This window comes from Nematostella vectensis, chromosome 14 (genome assembly GCF_932526225.1).
Source record: "Nematostella vectensis chromosome 14, jaNemVect1.1, whole genome shotgun sequence".
Classification (NCBI taxonomy): Eukaryota; Metazoa; Cnidaria; class Anthozoa; order Actiniaria; family Edwardsiidae; genus Nematostella; species Nematostella vectensis.
The window spans coordinates 7,825,666-7,849,053 of record NC_064047.1 but is presented as its reverse complement, the minus strand read 5'-3'; the positions used below and the strand labels follow the sequence as shown (position 1 = coordinate 7,849,053).

General features: G+C 42.3%; 2 protein-coding genes across 5 annotated transcripts; both read left to right on the top strand.

The window, feature by feature from the left end:
- Window positions 1-115: 115 nt before the first annotated feature.
- On the top strand, window positions 116-6,531 carry LOC5510282 (dnaJ homolog subfamily B member 13). The gene is made up of 8 exons (XM_001630698.3): window positions 116-275; window positions 437-540; window positions 2,306-2,371; window positions 2,938-3,173; window positions 3,803-3,935; window positions 4,528-4,622; window positions 4,833-4,909; window positions 5,431-6,531. The coding sequence occupies exons 1-8, from the start codon at window positions 208-210 to the stop codon at window positions 5,579-5,581; spliced, it is 930 nt and encodes a 309-aa protein (XP_001630748.1). The 5' UTR covers window positions 116-207; the 3' UTR covers window positions 5,582-6,531.
- A 2,523-nt stretch (window positions 6,532-9,054) lies between these two features.
- On the top strand, window positions 9,055-18,497 carry LOC116617041. Of its 4 annotated transcripts, XM_048721576.1 has the most exons (6): window positions 10,703-11,066; window positions 11,155-11,196; window positions 13,032-13,154; window positions 14,995-15,118; window positions 15,478-15,598; window positions 17,110-18,497. In XM_048721576.1, the coding sequence occupies exons 2-6, from the start codon at window positions 11,188-11,190 to the stop codon at window positions 17,516-17,518; spliced, it is 786 nt and encodes a 261-aa protein (XP_048577533.1). In that variant the 5' UTR covers window positions 10,703-11,066; window positions 11,155-11,187; the 3' UTR covers window positions 17,519-18,497. The 4 variants fall into 4 exon arrangements, with proteins under 4 accessions (XP_048577532.1, XP_032235314.1, XP_048577533.1 ...); XM_048721575.1 differs by lacking the exons at window positions 10,703-11,066; window positions 11,155-11,196 and adding an exon at window positions 9,055-9,140; XM_032379422.2 differs by lacking the exon at window positions 11,155-11,196 and having other exon boundaries at window positions 10,704-11,066.
- Window positions 18,498-23,388: the final 4,891 nt, after the last annotated feature.

The window sequence follows — 23,388 nt, the reverse complement described above, 5'->3', positions numbered from 1 at the left end:
TACCTTAAAATATTTGTTTTTATTGTGCTTTTACTATATGCGAAATAGATCGTGGAACTGTGTCTTTTTCAAGTAATTTTTACAAAGAATGAAAGGAATGAAATGGTATTCCTGTGGTTGGATCCAGTCTTCCTGCGCCATCTCCCAGGGCAACACAACATAACGCCAGTCAGCCATTTGCAAAAGATCGAAGAACTGTACTCCAAAATGGGTCTAGATTATTACGATATTCTTGGCTTAACGAGAAGCGCCACGGATGCAGATATCAAGAAAGAGTAAGTCGATTATATTGTTTTATTAACTGTTAGCATTTTATAAATTTGTTGTTAAAACTTGAGTTAGGATGTTCACTTTCAATTCGTCTTTTTGGTCGAAAACTAGAAGGGTAACTTATAAAAGTTCCTTCGGTTCATTTATTTAATTTTGTATAATGTAGATATCGGAAACTTTCTCTCAAGTACCACCCGGATAAAAACCAGGAGCCGTCCGCGGAAGTGAAATTCAGACAGGCTGCAGAAGCCTATGATGTCCTCAGCGATCGTAAGTATTTAATTCCATAAAAAATGCAACGACGTGTTGTACGGATTGTACTTTTATGTATAATCATACAATTTATCTCTCCCTCTGAGGCATGGGTTACTATATAATAACATTGCAATGCAATAAACACGACTTATTGTATCTACCCTTGATACCAGAGGCTCTCTTTCATCAAAATCACTATCATCAAAATCTGTCAAACGGTTACCAATCAGTAAAGGTTATACGTGGAATAAATATTCTTTTTGATGGTTGTGGAACGAAAAGTGACATGCTTTGTAATTAATTTTGTTATGTATTTAAACCACATCTTGTACAGAATATTGGTGATTGTTTACCTTTGCAAGTGCTTAAGGTTGTCTCTTCCACCATAGGATTGAGTCTGGGTAAACCCCAGAGTCGAGAGTAAAATATTGAGTTTTACCTTTTTGTCGCTCAAGAATTTTATTATCTTTAAAATATTGCATAGCCACAGTCTCATTGTGACAATCGGTTTCTTATTTCTTGTGAGATGACAACCATGGTTTTTGTGAGACTTTACAAATGTAACAAATGGAAGTATTATGCAATAACTTCCGTATCAACTAATCATCTCCTTAAAATTATTTTTAAATATTGGGGCGGGGGCATGCCGTAGAGAATGAATTGCTCATTGCATCGCTGAGCATGCATTGCAATATATTTACTGAGTTTCGTCGTGGTTTCTGGAAGCTAGTTCATACGGAGCTTGTTGTATAATCTTCTATTTGTAAAAGAAAACTGTGGGACACCAGAAGTCTTCTTGCAAGAAATAGGAGACCAATTTTCATAATAATGCAGTGGCTATGCAATGTTTTATGAGCGAGGAAAAGTAACAAACTCTTCGATATTTTAGATATCTTTCCGACTCTCGACTCCCGGGGTTTGCCCAGACTCCATAGGATTATACAGTTAATGATGTGATAAGAATATCTATTTACAAGATTGTGGGACTAAAAATACATTATATGAGACATTAAGACATTGAACTCAGTAATAATCTTATGATTGGGGCAGCTTGCTCAAACAAGACTTCAAGTATTGATCAACTTGTCATATGATTTTCTGTTTGGCTTACCATCACCCCATTCCTCCCATACCCCAACCCTCACAAAGAAATACAAGGAAATGAATATGGGGGGATAGGAGAGTATGGAGTGAGCATTTGGAGTTCCCATCTTCACCTCCCCCCACCCTCCCACAGAAATACAAGAAAGTGAATATGGGGGGATGGAAGGGTATGGAGTGAGCATTTGGAGTTCCTATCTTCCCCTCCCCCCACCCCCCCAAAGAAATACAAGGGAGTGAATATGGGGGGATAGGAGAGTATGGAGTGAGCATTTGGAGTTCCCATCTTCCCCTCCCCCCACCCTCAAAAAGAAATACAAGGGAGTGAATATGGGGGGATAGGAGGGTATGAAGTGAGCATTTGGAGTTCCCATCTTCCCCTCCCCCCACCCTCCCAAAGAAATACAAGGGAGTGAATATTGGGGGATGGAAGGGTATGGAGAGAGCATTTGGAGTTCCCATCTTCCCCTCCCCCCACCCTCCCAAAGAAATACAAGGGAGTGAGTATAGGGTGATGGAAGGGTATGGAGTGAGCATTTGGAGTCCCCATCTTCCCCTCCCCCCACCCTCAAAAAGAAATACAAGAAAGTGAATATAAGGGGTTGGTTGGGTCTGAAAGTAAATCACAAACATTTTAGTATATGGAATTGTATTAAGTTAATTCCTTCATTGATTCTAGCTAAGAAAAGAGCCATCTACAACCAGTTTGGTGAAGAAGGATTAAAGTCTGGAGTGCCTGAAAAAGGTTTGTGAATTGTTTAATGTTCACTATATGCCATAAGAAAACACAAAATAAAGTACTAACTGTACTGTAGGTGTAACAGCATGATAAGGAGCTAAAAAACACTTGAATGATTAAGCAACAGATTTGATAAAGATGTGCAAATGCAACTAGCATTTAGCAATTTAAATAAACAAGGCTTTATAATTTGAAGCTCATTGTTGCATATGCGTCATTTTGCAAATATGATGCTTATGAGTTGTTCCTACATTAGTTGTCACAATTAGATTCATTTGTTAAAGGATGTCGATTGACTCATCCTTTGTTTAGTGTAAACATTAAAAAAGTATCTTTTTGTTAGGAAACTTTGATTGTCTGATGCTTTATTAAAACGATACGTTATGATTCAAAGTATTATACGAAAACATGAAATTGCATGAATATCTTTTCAATGCTATATATTGTGTTTTTTCATGCCATTATAATCACCTCTTAAAGATGAACCAGAATCTCACCCCAGACGTTTACTCCTAACTAACAAACTTCTCTTGATGCTCATACATTACTGTAATATCTTGCTATTTCTCCAGATGCATGGACACAAGGCTACACCTTTCACGGCGATGCCAACAGAGTTTTTCGAGAATTCTTTGGAGGCAACAATCCCTTTTCAGAGCTGTTTGACAGCTATGATCCAGATATTGGGTTTGGCGGAATTCATGGGCGCGGCAGGAGAAAACAAGACCCTCCCATTGAAAGGGAGCTTTATTTAACCCTTGAGGAAGTTTTTAAGGGTTGCGTTAAGAAAATGAAGATATCTAGAAGGGTGAGTTTTGAGATATGTGACAGCTTTAAGGAACGCAAGGTTGAAAAGGTATGTTGGACGTCTCTGTGAAACAGAGTGGTTGCGCTGACGTTTCAAGCGTTAGCCCTTCGTCGGAGCAAAAAAAAGGGGGGCTTTAAGGAGTATGTCCTTAAGACATGGTTTCCTAAGAAGTTACTAAGAACCTTTATGTCAAGTAGGAAATGTGGCCATGTTAGACCCAGCAAAAATTTGATTGTGAGCACTTTTTTTTCCTAAGTAGTGTATACAAAGGAAGGCTGGTGGTGGCTGTTAGCACTTTGTTGAATGTGATTTTTGTATAAATCAGAGGTTTCAAAATTAACCTGGTATCAAGCTGTTTTTAATGCTTATTGCCGGATTTATATTTACTAAATCTGTTTAATAAGAACTAGCATATTTCGAAAGTGTACAGAGGGAGTGAGGAGAGTGTGTTCACACACCTCTTGGTCATTTCTTATCGAAGGATCGTCAAATCCTATCCTTTTTCCATATAGTATGATACTTATGACCCAGCAAATCCTACATATTTGCCTGTATTTCGTACATTGGTGTGTGCTTATTATTGACTTATTGAAATAATCTCTAATCAAGTTTGATATCTTACTTTGAAGGTTATGAATGAAGATGGGCATACCTCAAACATCAGGGACAAAATCCTCACAATCAATGTGAAGCGGGGCTGGAGGGCTAGCACAAAGATTACATTCCCTAAAGAGGGAGACCAGGGCCCAAATAACATACCAGGTCAGTATTACTGGGCAGGGCCTAGCTGTATTTTTTCAATAAAACAATTATATAAGGTTTTTCCAGTAGGGGCATTCCCCCTAAATATTTTCTTTGTGTTACTGTATCATGCCCCCCCCTCCCCCGGCCCCAGCTTTCGAAGCCTGCAACAGATCTAATAGGACAAAGCTTGCTTCTATACTTTCATTTAGGATCACAATTACTGTAAAATTTACCTTTTAATTTTTGATATGTGTTAAGTTTTATTTTTTGTCTGAATCACTTTTACAAATAAATGTACATGTAAATGTTCATTTAACAACCCTTATATAACAAACCAAAGCAGAAGTCCTGAATTAAAATTCTTAAGTTTTATAAAAGAAACCTGAACAGAAAAATCTGTATAACAGATGCATTTTCCTGTCTGAAATATATGTACGGTACTGAAACTCTGTTGTATTTGATTGTTCTGAAGCAGCTTCAAGTTGCATAACAATGTAAGGTGGTTACAATTGAGAGTTTCTAAGGTTTTTGTGTTTTTATAGAGATTTTTTATAGAGGGAGACACTTAATTAGTGGCATCTGATAAATATGCATGTTTCTCCTTCCGTAGCTGACATTGTTTTTATCGTGAAAGACAAGCCACACCCTATATTCAAGAGGGACAATGACAACCTTATTTATATAGCCACTGTTCCCCTTGGCAAGGTGAGCCTTTTGGATTGGCACAGTAACTTAGTGGTACAGTACAGTACATTATACAGGGGCATGTCTAGAGAACAATGCAAGGTGGAGTCCAGAGCAAAAAATCACTGACTTTGTGGAACAGCAAAATTCAAAATAGCATTCTTAGCCCTCTCAATAGAGCACTAAACCAATCTACAGCATTTGCTTCACTAAATTACCTTTCTTCTTCAGGCTTTGACGGGATGTGTAGTTGATGTTCCAACACTTGATGGTAGGCTAATCAGCATCCCAGTGAATGACATTGTTAAGTGAGTATTTGAATGTCTTTGATAGCAGTTGGCGAAATAAGCTGGTACATTTTTGCCTAATACTTAAGTGAACAAAGCTGAAAATCTTCTACTAACATATTTACTCAAATAAGCGCACAGGCAATTTTCACGACTCTCAGACGTGGCGCTTATTCGAGGGAGGTGCTTATTCAAAAGGACGAGCTTTGCACAAAAAGGCCGAGCCAATATTTTACTACTACAAACTGTTTCTCTGTCTCTATATTTTCGTACAGCTTGAAGTAGCTTTTTCAATAAACTTCCGTAATTAAATATTTACCTCCTTATTGTCCAGAGTCTTATGTGCTCCAACGTGAAAAAATGTATTTTGAATATGAGCAGCAACAGATTATGATATTTACTAGGGAGGGGGGGGGGGGGCTTATTCGAGAGAGGCACTTATAAATAGTTTTGGTTCAAGGGGGCTCTTATTCGAGGGAGGCGCTTATTGAGTAAATCTGGTATATACAGTAGTTTAATCGACATTTTTCTTTTATTTTTAGACCTGAATACCAAAAGGTGGTACCTGAGGAGGGCATGCCAATCTCCAAGAACCCAGACAAGAGAGGAGACCTTATCATCCAATTCAATATTGAGTTTCCCAATCACCTTAGTCCTGAACAGAAACGGCTGCTAAAGGAAGCTTTACTCTAAAGCATGTACATAATACTTGCAATTGTAGGGAGAAAACCTGCTGTTTATAGTGTGTAAATAACTTTTTGATCAGATTATTAAATAGCTTGTAACTTGGATTAGAACAGTTAAGAGTTTCTGTTTTATTATATCTGAATAAAACAGTAAACAAATATTGTAAAAATGTGTGTGTTGATAGAGATGCCCTCCGCCTTCAAAAACAAACACATTTCTGATTCATAGATTGATGGGGTCACATGGGAGGGTGATACATGACTGGGGAATACAACTATTACTCACCCTCAGTTTATTTTAAAATATGTGGATATGTTATCAGTCAAAAACTTTGAGAGATTTGTTGTTTCCTTCTTATTAAGAGACAAAAAGTTTGCTACTTATGTTCTCCCAAGAAAAATTTCAGCAAATGTGAAATTTTCGCACCATTGGCAGGAAATTGTCAAAGACAGGGAGTTGAAGCCAATCTGTAAAAAAAAAAAAATAGATTTATTTTAGGTTAACATCAGCTCAATATTAGTTCGGGTATACTGTATTAAAAAAAATTTTTGTTGGTCGTTTTGCAAATTGAATCCATATTTTGAGTTTCAGCTGTCCATAACTTTGATAGCGAACCAATTAGAGCATGCGTTCTTGTGAAGTTCCTGCCATATGCAGTTATAGGTTTTACAAATTTCACAACAAAGCCCTAACCTTGGGAAAGGGTTTTTTTCCTATTGTTCAGGGCTTTATAAGTCCATAGTTTTACCTGTAGCTACCAGTAGTAATTTTCTCTGCCCTGCCAGAGTATTATATTGTAAGAGTGTGAAATGGACTTAAATTTATTTTGTGTGCATGAGTATTTTTGTAGTGTGCATGTGTTTTTCCTAAGTTTGGGTAGCCTGTGTTACATTTTACCATATTTGGGCTGCACGTGTGTAATTTATGTAGCTGTAATAAATTTAGTTCTGTCCCGACGCTGTCTTGCGTGGTTGGATTTCGTTGTTCTCCTTTCTCGTTTGATCCTCCCACTAAAAGTTCAAGCCATCTGAATCCGAACTGGTGTTCGAAACTGACCGTTACAATATTTTTGCGAAAAAAGGAAATCATTAAATGATAGCATATAATGCCAATAAGGGATGGATCAACAAGATCAATTTATTTAAAAAAATCAACAAGATTTTTTTAAAAAAACTTTCAAGTTCTAACTTAAAAAACATGCAAAAAAATACAGCACTCCACTGCAAAATTACAGCTAATAATAACATAACAAAACCTAACAGACTTTAGAGTGATAGCCATTGATTTGCCTTTTCACCTTAACGTGTAGTGTAGCACGCATGCCTGTCTCAGCAAAGCATTTGCACAACACTGAGAACACCTTGCTCTTGTGCAAAGTATTTACCACACTGAGGACAGTTATGTGTCTCATGTATGTGTAAGAGCATGCATTTTCAGGACTCTTGAGGTTGGAAGCCAAGGCAAATCCTTTACCACACTGGGGACACTGTGTTTTTTCAAGTGTATGTGTGAGGGTATGTTGTTTGAGGTGTCAAGTCTGTGCAAAGCCTTTTTCACACTGGGCACACTGATGTGGCTTTTATCTTATGTGTGAAAGCATGTCTTTTAAGGGCTTCAGGTTCTGCAAAGCGTATTACCACACTGAGGAAACTGATGTGGCTTTTTCCCAGTATGTGCTAGGGCATGTCATTTGAGGATTTCTGCTCTCTGCAAAGCCCTTACCACACTGAGAACATTGATGTGGATTTTCTCCCGTATGTGTGAGAAGATGACTCTTGAGATTTGTAGCCTGTACAATGTATTTACAACACTGAGAACACTAACGTGGCTTTTCTCCTGTGTGTATAAGAGAATGTCTTTTGAGGTTGGCAAGAGCATGACTTTTGAGGTTTGTAGCCTGGGTAAAGCATTTGCCACACTGAGGACATTGATGTGGCTTTTCTCCTGTGTGTATAACAGCATGTTTTTTTAGATCTCCAGCACCTGCAAAGTATTTACTACACTGTGGACACTGATGTGGCTTTTCACCTCTATGTGCGAGAGCATGAATCTTAAGGTTTGTAGCCCGGGTAAAGCATTTACCACACTGATGTGGCTTTTCACCTGTATGTGTAAAAGCATGTCTTTTGAAGGTTCTAGCCTCTGCAAAGCATTTACCACACTAAGGACACTGATGTGATTTTTCTCCTGTATGTGTGCGAGTATGTTTCTCGAGAGTTCCAGCCTCTGCAAAGCATTTACCACAATGAGGACACTAACTTGACTTTTCTCCTGTATGTGTAAGAGTATGTTTCTTGAGGTTGGCAGCCAAGGAAAATCCTTTACCACACCGATGTAGCTTTTTATCTCTAGTTTGAGAGCATGAATCTTGAGGTTCGTAGCCCTAGTAAAGCATTTACCACACTAAGGACACTGATGTGATTTTTCTCCTGTATGTGTGAGAGAATGTCTCCTGAGGCTTGCAGCCAAGACAAATCCTTCACCACACTGAGGACACTGATACGGCTTTTACCAGTATGTGCAAGAGCATGACTCTTTAGGTTTGTAGCCCGGGTAAAATATTTACCACACTGGAGACACTGATGTGGCTTTTCACCTGTGTGTATAAGGACTCTCCAGAAAAGTAGACGGGGGTGCTCGACCTATCTTTTAGGGTAAAAAAATTATTACCAACTGCTAACTCTTAGGGTGTGTTTTAGGATTTTTCCGATTCTGCTAAGTTTTAGGGTTTTCACGCCGGGGGAGGAGTATTTTTCCGATTCTGCTATCTTATTTTACAATAAACCACAAGTCAACTGATCGTTTAATACTTTCGACTTTTTTGTCGGTAACATAACAATACCGGATCCGTCAGCCAATTAAAACGAGCATTGTTTTTTGATGCTATCTCTCAGGGTTAAAAATTCCTTCGACCACACCCAATTTGCTATCTCTTAGGGGTAAGAATTGTTGTTGACCACGCCCTTTGTGCTATCTCTTAGGGTTAAAATTGATTTTGCTGTCGAGCACCACCGTCTGTTTTTCTTGTGCTTCTTTGGCTTGTTTTACGTATTTGGACGTCATTTTGAAGCTTTACAGCGTTGCACCCAAGTCTTGCTTTCACGCGCGCATCGCAAAGATAGAGTTTGTGGACAAAGAAAAACAAAGGGTACCCAACAATAATACTAGACTTGCGTAATCTGAGTGGCCAATCACAAACTTTGCAGCGAACGAATGTTACTTCGGGCAAAGGAAGTCCAGGCTCTCAGTGGTTTTAGAAAGTCTATTACAGAACCTGTATTAGCCGAGCGAGCTTGATGTAAATATTGTTGAAATAAGTATTCTGACTTAAAAATGAAACGGTTAGTGTGACTCGGTTCCGATGGGAAAAGGTTTTAGAAACCGAAAAACTATTTGAACGACTGATAGTCTCTCCCCGGCATTTTCTCAAAACTTTTTTACAACGGGATCCCAATCGTAACGGCGAAAACAAAAAACAGCAAATATGGCTCTTCAAAGTTTATTGTTTACACGCGCACCGGATCTCATTGTTCATCTCAGAGGAGATATTCCAAGATCTGCTCCGGTAAGAAAGCTAAGGAGATGTTTAGAATGTCATTATAACAAAGCTAAGAAAGATTGTGATGATCGACTTACACATGAATTGATGTTAGGAATTCGCATGACTTACCATTGCCTGACTCACAATGTATGGGGTAAGTCCATGATGTCTTGACGCTCTTGTGTACACAAGTTTTAAGAAAGTAGATTCTTAAAACTTTACATGAACATCAAGGACATTACGGTTTTTATTGAGTATACCCCCCCCCCCCACCTTCTTTATTAGAAAAGTTCAGGCTGTTTGTTGCTAGTCAACAGGGGACTTGGCTAAACATCGAAACATGTTTGTCAAACATTGCGTTTGACGCAAGTGTTTGTATGTTAGCCACCTACACAACATGGCACTCAATTGGCTTCCACAACACGTATAGATGTTTGAACGAGATCAAAACATTTTCATCAAACATTTGTGTTGAACGCAAATGTTTTATCGTTCAGCCCTTCATCAAACAAAACATTGCCCGCAACTATTTATGGTAAACCATTTTTATTTGCGTGACAAAGCCGCTCATTGTCTTGGGCAGGAATTGAGTTATGGGAAATGGGTTGGCCGAGGCAATGAGCGGCTGAATGTGGACAGTGTCAGCGACAAGCTTGCTCAGATAGTTGTTTCCATGTCGCCGAAGGGGAGGTGGGTGGGTGGAAAATTGTTGACACTTACTGGTTTAGAAGGCCACGAATCTGGTTTGGATGGCCTTAAATGAGTCCAAATCTCGCATGTGTATGCAGGCAATGTTATTTGCATGACCTGCAGATATTTAATAAAAATTGGACCGCGCATACCGACAATTTGCAGCATTCCTGCTAATAAGAATTAGTGGGGAAGAAAACTCAGTAACCCTGTAAAATCCCTGCCGAATGGCTTCGAACTCGGTCGAGCAATAAACAACACAACACTGGAGACACTGATGTGGCTTTTCACCTGTGTGTATAAGGACTCTCCAGAAAAGTAGACGGGGGTGCTCGACCTATCTTTTAGGGTAAAAAAATTATTACCAACTGCTAACTCTTAGGGTGTGTTTTAGGATTTTTCCGATTCTGCTAAGTTTTAGGGTTTTCACGCCGGGGGAGGAGTATTTTTCCGATTCTGCTATCTTATTTTACAATAAACCACAAGTCAACTGATCGTTTAATACTTTCGACTTTTTTGTCGGTAACATAACAATACCGGATCCGTCAGCCAATTAAAACGAGCATTGTTTTTTGATGCCATCTCTCAGGGTTAAAAATTCCTTCGACCACACCCAATTTGCTATCTCTTAGGGGTAAGAATTGTTGTTGACCACGCCCTTTGTGCTATCTCTTAGGGTTAAAATTGATTTTGCTGTCGAGCACCACCGTCTGTTTTTCTTGTGCTTCTTTGGCTTGTTTTACGTATTTGGACGTCATTTTGAAGCTTTACAGCGTTGCACCCAAGTCTTGCTTACACGCGCGCATCGCAAAGATAGAGTTTGTGGACAAAGAAAAACAAAGGGTACCCAACAATAATACTAGACTTGCGTAATCTGAGTGGCCAATCACAAACGTTGCAGCGAACGAATGCTACTTCGGGCACAGGTAGTCCAGGCTTTCAATGGTTTTAGAAAGTCTATTACAGAATCTGTATTAGCCGAGCGAGCTTGATGTTAATATTGTTGAAATAAGTATTCTGACTTCAAAATGAAACGGTTAGTGTGACGCGGTTCCGATGGGAAAAGGTTTTAGAAACCGAAAAACTATTTGAACGACTGATAGTCTCTCCCCAGCCTTTTCTCAAAACTTTCTTACAACGGGATCCCAATCGTAACGGCGAAAACAAAAAACAGCAAATATGGCTCTTCAAAGTTTATCGTTTACACGCGCACCGGATCTCATTGTTCATCTCAGAGGAGATATTCCAAGATCTGCTCCGGTAAGAAAGCTAAGGAGATGTTTAGAATGTCATTATAACAAAGCTAAGAAAGATTGTGATGATCGACTTACACATGAATTGATGTTAGGAATTCGCATGACTTACCATTGCCTGACTCACAATGTATGGGGTAAGTCCATGATGTCCTTGACGCTCTTGTGTACACAAGTTTTAAGAAAGTAGATTCTTAAAACTTTACATGAACATCAAGGACATTACGGTTTTTATTGAGTATACCCCCCCCCCCCCCCCCCCCACCTTCTTTATTAGAAAAGTTCAGGCTGTTTGTTGCTAATCAACAGGGGACTTGGCTAAACATCGAAACATGTTTGTCAAACATTGCATTTGACGCAAGTGTTTGTATGTTAGCCACCTACACAACATGGCACTCAATTGGCTTCCACAACACGTATAGATGTTTGAACGAGATCAAAACATTTTCATCAAACATTTGTGTTGAACGCAAATGTTTTATCGTTCAGCCATTCATCAAACAAAACATTGCCCGCAACTATTTATGGTAAACCATTTTTATTTGCGTGACAAAGCCGCTCATTGTCTTGGGCGGGAATTGAGTTATGGGAAATGGCTTGGCCGAGGCAATGAGCGGCTGAATGCGGACAGTGTCAGCGACAAGCTTGCTCAGATAGTTGTTTCCATGTCGCCGAAGGGGAGGTGGGTGGGTGGAAAATTGTTGACACTTACTGGCTTGCGTATCTGGTTTAGAAGGCCACGAATCTGGTTTGGATGGCCTTAAATGAGTCCAAATCTCGCATGTGTATGCAGGCAATGTTATTTGCATGACCTACAGATATTTAATAAAAATTGGACCGCGCATACCGACAATTTGCAGCATTCCTGCTAATAAGAATTAGTGGGGAAGAAAACTCAGTAACCCTGTAAAATCCCTGCCGAATGGCTTCAAACTCGGTCGAGCAATAAACAACACAACAAGTGAGTCATTGCGAGTCATTTTATTTATACAATTTTGAAGATTTTGAATTTTGACCGTCAAATTACATATAATGAGCTTGGGCTGCCTGTGGTTTAGCCACCTCCCAAAACCTGCTCACACAAGAATTCAATTTCAATGTTTGACAAACATGTTTGAATGTTTAGCCAGGCCTTTATGCTATTTGATCACATGACTATTTGAGTGGCAAACAGCACGAGCTCAGGCTTTCTGCAGCAGCAAAATAACAGCAACAAAAAGCTAAATATATTTAGTGCTTACAAATAAAGTCAGAAATTGTTTTCCCAGAAAAGAGTTTATTTCATTTAAAGATTTTACTTTTTTCATCGTTCTCTGGCGTGACGGGCATAGTAATTTCTGTGTTATTTTGGCTTGAATTTGCCACCAAAAAGGTCATGTGATCCCTTAGCGTGACCCTTAGCCCATCCCTGAAACCATTGGGTTTCAATTGATTGACTTGTTCATAAGTATATGTATGTTAATGCAAACTCAACATTTCATTGGTATATATCTTTCATCTAAAACAGGAGGGTTTTTACAAATTTAAAAAAAAACATGAAAAGGGATTTGCAAAATTTCCCATTATTTTAGAGCTCTTGAAGCAACCACCAATTGTTTTCACTTCCATTGAAAACAGAGCAGGTTTTCAAATTACAGCTGATTCAGCATTTTGTAATGTTTTATAGACAGTTTAAATTATGCTTTTGCAATCAACCAACATCTAGTGTTAAAGTCATATTGGTGGCTTCTTTCTAATGCATATTATCACAGGCATTCTATCCTCAAAGCAAACACAATTTTTTAATTCCTTAAGTGATTATAAAATTTAGAGTGGGTATTAAAATGATTTACAGTCCTTTTTGTTTAAAGGGATGGCACATATTTGACCAATAACATTGCTACCCTTCCGTCATTGTTGACCAATTCTTGCAAGTTACATGTAAAGATGAGCTATGTTTTGGCTCAAGGGGAAAGTCTACTTTCTTCTCCAGCTTATTGGCAAACTTATGCAGATGCAAAGAAGCAATAAAAGTCTTATAGATGCAAACCTATATGTCGACACTTGGCCACAACCAGAAATTGTGTTGCTGGAAAACTTGACCTACAGGAGAAAGGTAGGACAAATAGCTTGGAAAAGCAATCAAAATGTCATGGTCCTCTCCTGAACAAGCACATGCAAATAGAGTTCAATTCTGTTAACCACGATAATGAGGGCCTGGGGCACCCATTTGATTTTTTGTGGCCTTCAGGGGGTGGGGAGGCAATTGGTATTGTTTCAGTGGAAAATACAAGCTTCTGAATCAAATGAGAAAGGAGGGTTCATCTAGGAAACGCCTCAGCGAAGCTTCATCTCTTGCTGTCAACCCCTATACCTTGGGTGACAATGCCCTCCTGGTTGTCCCTTCGCAAAGGACCTTGGGGTAACCGTTAATAACACCCTATTGGGAGCCTACTTGTCTCCGTTGGGGTGCGTCTTCGCTCAATCTCTGCCCCCGCCGCTTCAGGACATCACTTTTCAGAGACTCTTTTTTCAACCGAATTGTATCACTTTGGAATAATCTACCTCTTACCTTTACTAGTTTTCAAACAAAAGTCAGAAAACTGTACTTTGATAAACAGCTTTTACTGACTTTGACCCTGAATGGGTCTGTACATGGAAGACTGTCTGCCCTCATTGCAGATTGCTGAATATTGACTGCCGCTAGCTTTTATGCTTTGTTACTTTATGTGTATTGATCTTTATCTAGTATTTTTCTTGTTAGTTCTGTTAATCAGCTACAAATGTCCTCTCATGTGTAGTGTGTTGGGGTTTGCCTCACCGGGACCTTACGTCCGTTAGCAATCCCCTCGTCACATCGTGACAGAAGCCTCTAAATAAATAATTAATTAATAAAATGAATCATTACGGAAAATTCATCCTAGCTGTAACCTAGTGCTTCTTTTTTTCCCTTAAAAATGGGAGATTTTAGAAAAAAATATTTAAATACTTTTTCATCCTAAATATTTAAAGGAATATTTATAGTGCCAAACTTTGAGACAGAATGTTAAAAAAAAACAAATATTGCAAAACCAGAAAACACACTGTGATTACATACACATAAATGCACACTGTTGAGTATACCGTTAGTCTTGGGTTTGGGAGGGGTAAAAGTGATAGGGATGCTGGAAAATTTGAAAAAATACCCCTACAAAATACCTGCACACCCGAAATTACTACCCCTAAAAATACCCCAAAAGCAAAAATTACCCCTAGAAATAGTTGATAACCAGCAGTATCCCCTAGAAGTCTGAACTATTTAATTATCAATACTATTTCAATTTTATTCAATATTTCAATATTATTTCAAATAGAAAAGCTTGTTTTCTCTCAGATGCCTACTAAAAATACCTGGGGGCCAGTTTTGACTCCTAAAAATATAATGAGCATCATCCCCTATAAGTTCAACATGGGAAGAACTCCTGTTTCACCTGGGTTTGTAACAATCAAAAAAATAGATAACAACAACTGGATTTGTAACAAAAATCAACCATATATATAGCAAACTAGTTAACCAGATTTGTACCAAAAATCAACTGGATTTGTAAAAAAAAATAAACCTATGTAACAACTTAATTTCCTTGAATCGTTTGAATACAAACTCCAATTATAACAAACGTCAAAACGTTCCAAATGTCTTTGTTGTTTCTAAATTAAGTCGGAAGGGGGGGACTCTAGTGATGACGTCCTCAAAATACTGTTGGGTGCATATCACCTTATGTGATACTCCCTTGCCACAATAGACACGTCAACCGAGTTTGGTTCCCTATGACTGTTTCTGTGAGATGATATAGGTATTTTTGTTTTGGTGATCTAATCAACATCATCAATGTTACATGTCTGGTTGATTTTTTTTACAAATCCGGGTGATACACCCCCCTTCCCCTTGAGTAAACAATTCTATGATTTACCTGCAGAATGAAGTCAAGCAGGACCCAGTATTGGTATATAACAGGGGAAGCAAGGAGAAGTTGAAAGATATTATTAAGTCAGACCAAGTCCTTGTGTCCCTCACAACCCTTGGGGAATCTGAGTTCCAGGGTAGGGTTTAAAATATGTTTTTAAATTGACTTATATTTTTATTTTAACTTCTTAAATTAGTCTACATCATTTATTATCATTGTTACTGTTGTCTTAATGGAGTATTGCGGTTATTTAGAGCTGTCGCCGGCCTCAAAATATTAGGCATCATACAAAAACATTAGGAAAATATTGGGGGCAAAGCCACACCCCTACTGGTTACTTTTAATTTGTTCTTAATTTTTTTTTCTAAAATATTGAGGATGGGGCATGTGCCCCAAATGCCTCACCCCTTACTATGGCTCTGTTATTAACACAAACCACCCATGGGCCCCCCTTACATATGCAAAAGTATTTCACAAATAGGTATTCTTTTTCAGATAATGATTGGAATTGTTCAGAACTTGTAAGGACAATTGCTCAGGAGTATGGGATAAATGTTGAAGTTCAAGCATGTCCAGAAATCTATTGGTTACGAGATAGAGAACACCTGATTGAAAGGTCAGTCTACATAGGCAACAGTCTAGCTAATTGTCTCCCCCTGTTAATTTATGATGTGTGCAGATTTGAGTGTATTTTGACTACTTCCCTCAATACTTTCCCCTGTTCTCACCATGCCCAAAATATCGCATGGCCAATAAAGAGGTCTCCCTACCCCTCCTCCTCAATCAGCACCCTAGTAGCATGACCACTGCCTTGGTCTTCCTATCCACTCATCGCCCTTGTACTATGACCATTCCCTTGAACTTCCTACCCACTCATCGCCCTTGTACTTTGACCATTCCCTTGATCTTCCTATCCACTCATTTCCCTTGTACTATGACCACTCCATTGATCTTCCTATCCACTCATCGCCCTTGTACTATGACCACTCCCTTGATCTTTCTATCCACTCATCGCCCTTGTGCTAACACTATTCCCTTGATCTTCCTATTCACTCATCTCCCTTGTACTATGACCACTCCCTTGATCTTTCTATCCACTCATCGCCCTTGTACTATGACCATTTCCTTGAACTTCCTACCCACTCATCACCCTTGTACTATGACCACCACCTTGATCTTCCTATCCACTCATCACCCTTGTACTATGACCATTCCCTTGATCTTCCTATCCACTCATCACCCTTGTACTATGACCACTCCCTTGATCTTCCTACCCACTCATCGCCCTTGTACAATGACCACTCCCTTGATCTTACTATCCACTCATCGCCCTTGTACTATGACCATTCCCTTGATCTTCCTATCCACTCATCACCCTTGTACTATGACCACTCCCTTGATCTTCCTACCCACTCATCGCCCTTGTACAATGACCACTCCCTTGATCTTACTATCCACTCATCGCCCTTGTGCTATGACCATTCCCTTGATCTTCCTATCCACTCATCGCCCTTGTACTATGACCATTCCCTTGATCTTCCTACCCACTCATCACCCTAGTACCATGACCATTCCCTTGATGTTCCTATCCACTCATCACCCTTGTACTATGACCATTCCCTTGATCTTCCTATCCACTCATCGCCCTTGTGCTATGACCATTCCCTTGATCTTCCTATCCACTCATCGCCCTTGTACTATGACCATTTCCTTGATCTTCCTACCCACTCATCACCCTAGTACCATGACCATTCCCTTGATGTTCCTATCCACTCATCACCCTAGTACTATGACCATTCCCTTGATCTTCCTATCCACTCTTCGACCTAGTACCATGACCATTCCCTTGATCTTCCTATCCACTCATTGCCCTTGTACTATGACCATTCCCTTGAACTTCCTACCCACTCATCGCCCTTGTACAATGACCACTCCCTTGATCTTCCTACCCCTCCTACCCACTCATCGCCCTTGTACCATGACCATTCCCCACCCCCTCACAATCCTCCTACCTACACAGAACCCTAGCACCATGACCACACCCTTGATCTCCCTACCCCTTCCTCCCCTTCCTCCTACAATTTGATACCCATGCCACTCCTTATCATATATTCTTCTTGCTTCTAGTGAATGTCCTGGGGGTTACCGTCTAGCCAAACTGGAACTACATCATGCAGACCGCATTAACAATACCTGGAAGTTCTCATCACCACATACACTTGAACGGCTTAAGCGATGGATCCAACACTCTGACAATGTTGGTGTGTTTTGTTGTGATACTGATGAGCTTGTTGGCTGGGGACTTGTAGCTGAAGCTGGATGTATCTCAGCACTGCACACTATAACTGAACACAGGAAAAAAGGAATTGCAAAAGCAGTCATCACGAGACTGACAAATCTGTTGCTTAAGGCAAACATGGTACCTTACACTTATATTGAAGAAAACAATCACATTTCGCAGAATTTGTTCCAGCAAATGGGATTTTCGAATTCTGAAATTCGGGTTGCATTTTTTGTACTTGGGAAAAAGGAATAGGAAGGGGGGGGGGGGGGGGGGGCTTGCGCCAGGATAAAAACTAAATACCGTTTTTTTACTTAGATCGGTGGATCGGTAGATAGCCTACTTAGATCGGTATATAGCCTGCGTAACAAGCGTTCTTGTGTGTTTCGAGCGCAAAGTAACCAAGCGTTCTTGTGTGTTTCGAGCGCAAAGAAACCAAGCGTTCTTGTGTGTTTCGAGCGCAAAGAAACCAAGCGTTCTTGTGTGTTTCGAGCGCAAAGAAACCAAGCGTTCTTGTGTGTTTCGAGCGCAAAGAAACCAAGCGTTCTTGTGTGTTTCGAGCGCAAAGAAACCAAGCGTTCTTGTGTGTTTCGAGCGCAAAGAAACCAAGCGTTCTTGTGTGTTTCGAGCGCAAAGTAACCAAGCGTTCTTGTGTGTTTCGAGCGCAAAGAAACCAAGCGTTCTTGTGTGTTCCGAGCGCAAAGAAACCAAGCGTTCTTGTGTGTTTCGAGCGCAAAGAAACCAAGCGTTCTTGTGTGTTTCGAGCGCAAAGTAACCCAGAAACCGGCGAAAAGTTCGATCAGCGAGATAAATGAAGCATATCGTACTTCTCGCCGGTTTTCTCTGTATCTCTGGGTTCCCTTTCGCTGGAAACACACGGGAACGCTTGCTACGCAGGCTAATCGGTAGAGGAAGGTGTTGTGCCATTGGTTTTGCCCCTGTGATAATATGTAAATATAGTGTTAATTTCACGCGTATTTTTGCGTTTGTTTTTTCCGCACAATGTTTTCGGGGCATTTTTAACATTCGCACGAAAAGGAAAAATCTCATCGGAAGTACTCATTGGTAGGGGGTAAAGGGTTTAAATGTATTTGGTTTAAAGAAAGTTTCATCCTATGTGTCTTGTGTTGAATCAAGAACTCGTGATGTTGTTTTATTTTAATACTATCTTACTCGTGGACAGTTTTAATTATTGTACAAAGAATAAATAAAGGGCGATAAATTTCAATAACAACATATGTCTTGTATTTTAAATTGATCCTAATTTGAGTAATAACCAAAATTCAGACCATTTCTGTCCCGTTCCCGTGCATCTTGGAAGTCCGAATGCTCTTTTTTTTTCGCTGGTGACTCCGATGGGTCACTGATACTACCATATCCATCCAATGGGATGGACAGGATTTGAGGAGCGCAGTAGGTATGCAAAGGCCATCGGAACGAAGTTGTCGCCCAGTTACTTCTGATAGATAGGCTACCCTGGTCCCAGAGCCTCAAACGTCTCTCTATTTAGTGGCCAGCGAGGTAGACCGAACGTCTCTCTATCTAGTGGTTAGCGAGGTTGGCCTAACGTCTCTATTCAGTGGCCAGCGAGGTTGGCCTAACGTCTCTCTATTAAGTGGCCAGCGAGGTTGGCCTAACGTCTCTCTATTTAGTGGCCAAAGCGAGGGCTCAAACGTCTCTCTATTTAGTGGCCAGCGAGGTAGACCGAACGTCTCTCTATTTAGTGGCCAGCGAGGTTGGCCGAACGTCTCTCTATTTAGTGGCCAGCGAGGTTGGCCTAACGTCTCTCTATTTAGTGGCCAGCGAGGTAGACCGAACGTCTCTCTATTTAGTGGCCAAAGCGAGGGCTCAAACGTCTCTCTATTTAGTGGCCAGCGAGGTAGACCGAACGTCTCTCTATTTAGTGGCCAGCGAGGTTGGCCGAACGTCTCTCTATTTAGTGGCCAGCGAGGTTGGCCTAACGTCTCTCTATTTAGTGGCCAGCGAGGTAGACCGAACGTCTCTCTATTTAGTGGCCAGCGAGGTTGGCCTAACGTCTCTCTATTTAGTGGCCAGCGAGGTTGGCCAAACGTCTCTCTATTTAGTGGCCAGCAAGGTAGACCGAACGTCTCTCTATTTAGTGGCCAGCGAGGTAGACCGAACGTCTCTCTATTTAGTGGCCAGCGAGGTAGACCGAACGTCTCTCTATTTAGTGGCCAGCGAGGTAGACCGAACGTCTCTCTATTTAGTGGCCAGCGAGGTTGACCGAACGTCTCTCTATTTAGTGGCCAGCGAGGTTGACCGAACGTCTCTCTATTTAGTGGCCAGCGAGGTTGGCCGAACGTCTCTCTATTTAGTGACCAGCGAGGTAGACCGAACGTCTCTCTATTTAGTGGCCAGCGAGGTTGACCGAACGTCTCTCTATTTAGTGGCCAGCGAGGTTGACCGAACGTCTCTCTATTTAGTGGCCAGCGAGGTTGGCCGAACGTCTCTCTATTTAGTGGCCAGCGAGGTAGACCGAACGTCTCTCTATTTAGTGGCCAGCGAGGTTGGCCTAACGTCTCTCTATTTAGTGGCCAGCGAGGTTGGCCTAACGTCTCTCTATTTAGTGGCCAGCGAGGTTGGCCGAACGTCTCTCTATTTAGTGGCCAGCGAGGTTGACCGAACGTCTCTCTATTTAGTGGCCAGCGAGGTAGACCGAACGTCTCTCTGTTTAGTGGCCAGCGAGGTAGACCGAACGTCTCTCTATTTAGTGGCCAGCGAGGTAGACCGAACGTCTCTCTATTTAGTGGCCAGCGAGGTAGACCGAACGTCTCTCTATTTAGTGGCCAGCGAGGTTGGCCGAACGTCTCTATATTTAGTGGCCAGCGAGGTTGGCCTAACGTCTCTCTATTTAGTGGCCAGCGAGGTAGACCGAACGTCTCTCTATTTAGTGGCCAGCGAGGTTGACCGAACGTCTCTCTATTTAGTGGCCAGCGAGGTTGGCCAAACGTCTCTCTATTTAGTGGCCAGCGAGGTTGGCCGAACGTCTCTCTATTTAGTGGCCAGCGAGGTTGGCCAAACGTCTCTCTATTTAGTGGCCAGCGAGGTTGGCCAAACGTCTCTCTATTTAGTGGCCAGCGAGGTTGGCCGAACGTCTCTCTATTTAGTGGCCAGCGAGGTTGGCCGAACGTCTCTCTATTTAGTGGCCAGCGAGGTTGGCCGAACGTCTCTCTATTTAGTGGCCAGCGAGGTTGGCCGAACGTCTCTCTATTTAGTGGCCAGCGAGGTTGGCCGAACGTCTCTATATTTAGTGGCCAGCGAGGTTGGCCTAACGTCTCTCTATTTAGTGGCCAGCGAGGTAGACCGAACGTCTCTCTATTTAGTGGCCAGCGAGGTAGACCGAACGTCTCTCTATTTAGTGGCCAGCGAGGTAGACCGAACGTCTCTCTATTTAGTGGCCAGCGAGGTAGACCGAACGTCTCTCTATTTAGTGGCCAGCGAGGTAGACCGAACGTCTCTCTATTTAGTGGCCAGCGAGGTTGGCCGAACGTCTCTCTATTTAGTGGCCAGCAAGGTAGACCGAACGTCTCTCTATTTAGTGGCCAGCGAGGTAGACCGAACGTCTCTCTATTTAGTGGCCAGCGAGGTAGACCGAACGTCTCTCTATTTAGTGGCCAGCGAGGTTGGCCGAACGTCTCTCTATTTAGTGGCCAGCGAGGTTGGCCAAACGTCTCTCTATTTAGTGGCCAGCGAGGTAGACCGAACGTCTCTCTATTTAGTGGCCAGCGAGGTTGGCCGAACGTCTCTCTATTTAGTGGCCAGCGAGGTTGGCCGAACGTCTCTCTATTTAGTGGCCAGCGAGGTAGACCGAACGTCTCTCTATTTAGTGGCCAGCAAGGTTGACCGAACGTCTCTCTATTTTGTGGCCAGCGAGGTTGGCCAAACGTCTCTCTATTTTGTGGCCAGCGAGGTAGACCGAACGTCTCTCTATTTAGTGGCCAGCGAGGTAGACCGAACGTCTCTCTATTTAGTGGCCAGCGAGGTAGACCGAACGTCTCTCTATTTAGTGGCCAGCGAGGTAGACCGAACGTTTCTCTATTTAGTGGCCAGCGAGGTTGGCCGAACGTCTCTCTATTTAGTGGCCAGCGAGGTAGACCGAACGTCTCTCTATTTAGTGGCCAGCGAGGTAGACCGAACGTCTCTCTATTTAGTGGCCAGCGAGGTTGGCCAAACGTCTCTCTATTTAGTGGCCAGCGAGGTAGACCGAACGTCTCTCTATTTAGTGGTTAGCGAGGTTGGCCTAACGTCTCTCTATTTAGTGGCCAGCAAGGTAGACCGAACGTCTCTCTATTTAGTGGTTAGCGAGGTTGGCCTAACGTCTCTATTCAGTGGCCAGCGAGGTTGGCCTAACGTCTCTCTATTAAGTGGCCAGCGAGGTTGGCCTAACGTCTCTCTATTTAGTGGCCAAAGCGAGGGCTCAAACGTCTCTCTATTTAGTGGCCAGCGAGGTAGACCGAACGTCTCTCTATTTAGTGGCCAGCGAGGTTGGCCGAACGTCTCTCTATTTAGTGGCCAGCGAGGTTGGCCTAACGTCTCTCTATTTAGTGGCCAGCGAGGTAGACCGAACGTCTCTCTATTTAGTGGCCAAAGCGAGGGCTCAAACGTCTCTCTATTTAGTGGCCAGCGAGGTAGACCGAACGTCTCTCTATTTAGTGGCCAGCGAGGTTGGCCGAACGTCTCTCTAATTAGTGGCCAGCGAGGTTGGCCTAACGTCTCTCTATTTAGTGGCCAGCGAGGTAGACCGAACGTCTCTCTATTTAGTGGCCAGCGAGGTTGGCCTAACGTCTCTCTATTTAGTGGCCAGCGAGGTTGGCCAAACGTCTCTCTATTTAGTGGCCAGCAAGGTAGACCGAACGTCTCTCTATTTAGTGGCCAGCGAGGTAGACCGAACGTCTCTCTATTTAGTGGCCAGCGAGGTAGACCGAACGTCTCTCTATTTAGTGGCCAGCGAGGTAGACCGAACGTCTCTCTATTTAGTGGCCAGCGAGGTTGACCGAACGTCTCTCTATTTAGTGGCCAGCGAGGTTGACCGAACGTCTCTCTATTTAGTGGCCAGCGAGGTTGGCCGAACGTCTCTCTATTTAGTGGCCAGCGAGGTAGACCGAACGTCTCTCTATTTAGTGGCCAGCGAGGTTGACCGAACGTCTCTCTATTTAGTGGCCAGCGAGGTTGACCGAACGTCTCTCTATTTAGTGGCCAGCGAGGTTGGCCGAACGTCTCTCTATTTAGTGGCCAGCGAGGTAGACCGAACGTCTCTCTATTTAGTGGCCAGCGAGGTAGACCGAACGTCTCTCTATTTAGTGGCCAGCGAGGTTGGCCGAACGTCTCTCTATTTAGTGGCCAGCGAGGTTGGCTGAACGTCTCTCTATTTAGTGGCCAGCGAGGTAGACCGAACGTCTCTCTATTTAGTGGCCAGCGAGGTTGGCCTAACGTCTCTCTATTTAGTGGCCAGCGAGGTTGACCGAACGTCTCTCTATTTAGTGGCCAGCGAGGTAGACCGAACGTCTCTCTATTTAGTGGCCAGCGAGGTTGGCCTAACGTCTCTCTATTTAGTGGCCAGCGAGGTTGGCCTAACGTCTCTCTATTTAGCGGCCAGCGAGGTTGGCCGAACGTCTCTCTATTTAGTGGCCAGCGAGGTTGACCGAACGTCTCTCTATTTAGTGGCCAGCGAGGTAGACCGAACGTCTCTCTGTTTAGTGGCCAGCGAGGTAGACCGAACGTCTCTCTATTTAGTGGCCAGCGAGGTAGACCGAACGTCTCTCTATTTAGTGGCCAGCGAGGTAGACCGAACGTCTCTCTATTTAGTGGCCAGCGAGGTTGGCCGAACGTCTCTATATTTAGTGGCCTGCGAGGTTGGCCTAACGTCTCTCTATTTAGTGGCCAGCGAGGTAGACCGAACGTCTCTCTATTTAGTGGCCAGCGAGGTTGGCCAAACGTCTCTCTATTAAGTGGCCAGCGAGGTTGGCCAAACGTCTCACTATTTAGTGGCCAGCGAGGTTGACCGAACGTCTCTCTGTTTAGTGGCCAGCGAGGTTGGCCGAACGTCTCTCTATTTAGTGGCCAGCAAGGTTGAGTATAGATAGGCTAGTCCCGTGAAAACTGCG

What these genes read in the sequence shown, in the direction of transcription:
- LOC5510282 (XM_001630698.3), top strand. Translation starts at nt 208, where the DNA reads ATGGGTCTAGATTATTACGATATTCTTGGCTTAACGAGAAGCGCCACG. An exon ending in CTATGATGTCCTCAGCGATC is followed by an intron (nt 541 to 2,305) that starts GTAAGTATTTAA and finishes CATTGATTCTAG; the next exon opens with CTAAGAAAAGAGCCATCTAC. An exon ending in AAATGAAGATATCTAGAAGG is followed by an intron (nt 3,174 to 3,802) that starts GTGAGTTTTGAG and finishes CTTACTTTGAAG; the next exon opens with GTTATGAATGAAGATGGGCA.
- LOC116617041 (XM_048721575.1), top strand. Translation starts at nt 9,060, where the DNA reads ATGGCTCTTCAAAGTTTATTGTTTACACGCGCACCGGATCTCATTGTT. An exon ending in ATATTCCAAGATCTGCTCCG is followed by an intron (nt 9,141 to 13,031) that starts GTAAGAAAGCTA and finishes TTTCTTCTCCAG; the next exon opens with CTTATTGGCAAACTTATGCA. An exon ending in AGAGAACACCTGATTGAAAG is followed by an intron (nt 15,599 to 17,109) that starts GTCAGTCTACAT and finishes TCTTGCTTCTAG; the next exon opens with TGAATGTCCTGGGGGTTACC.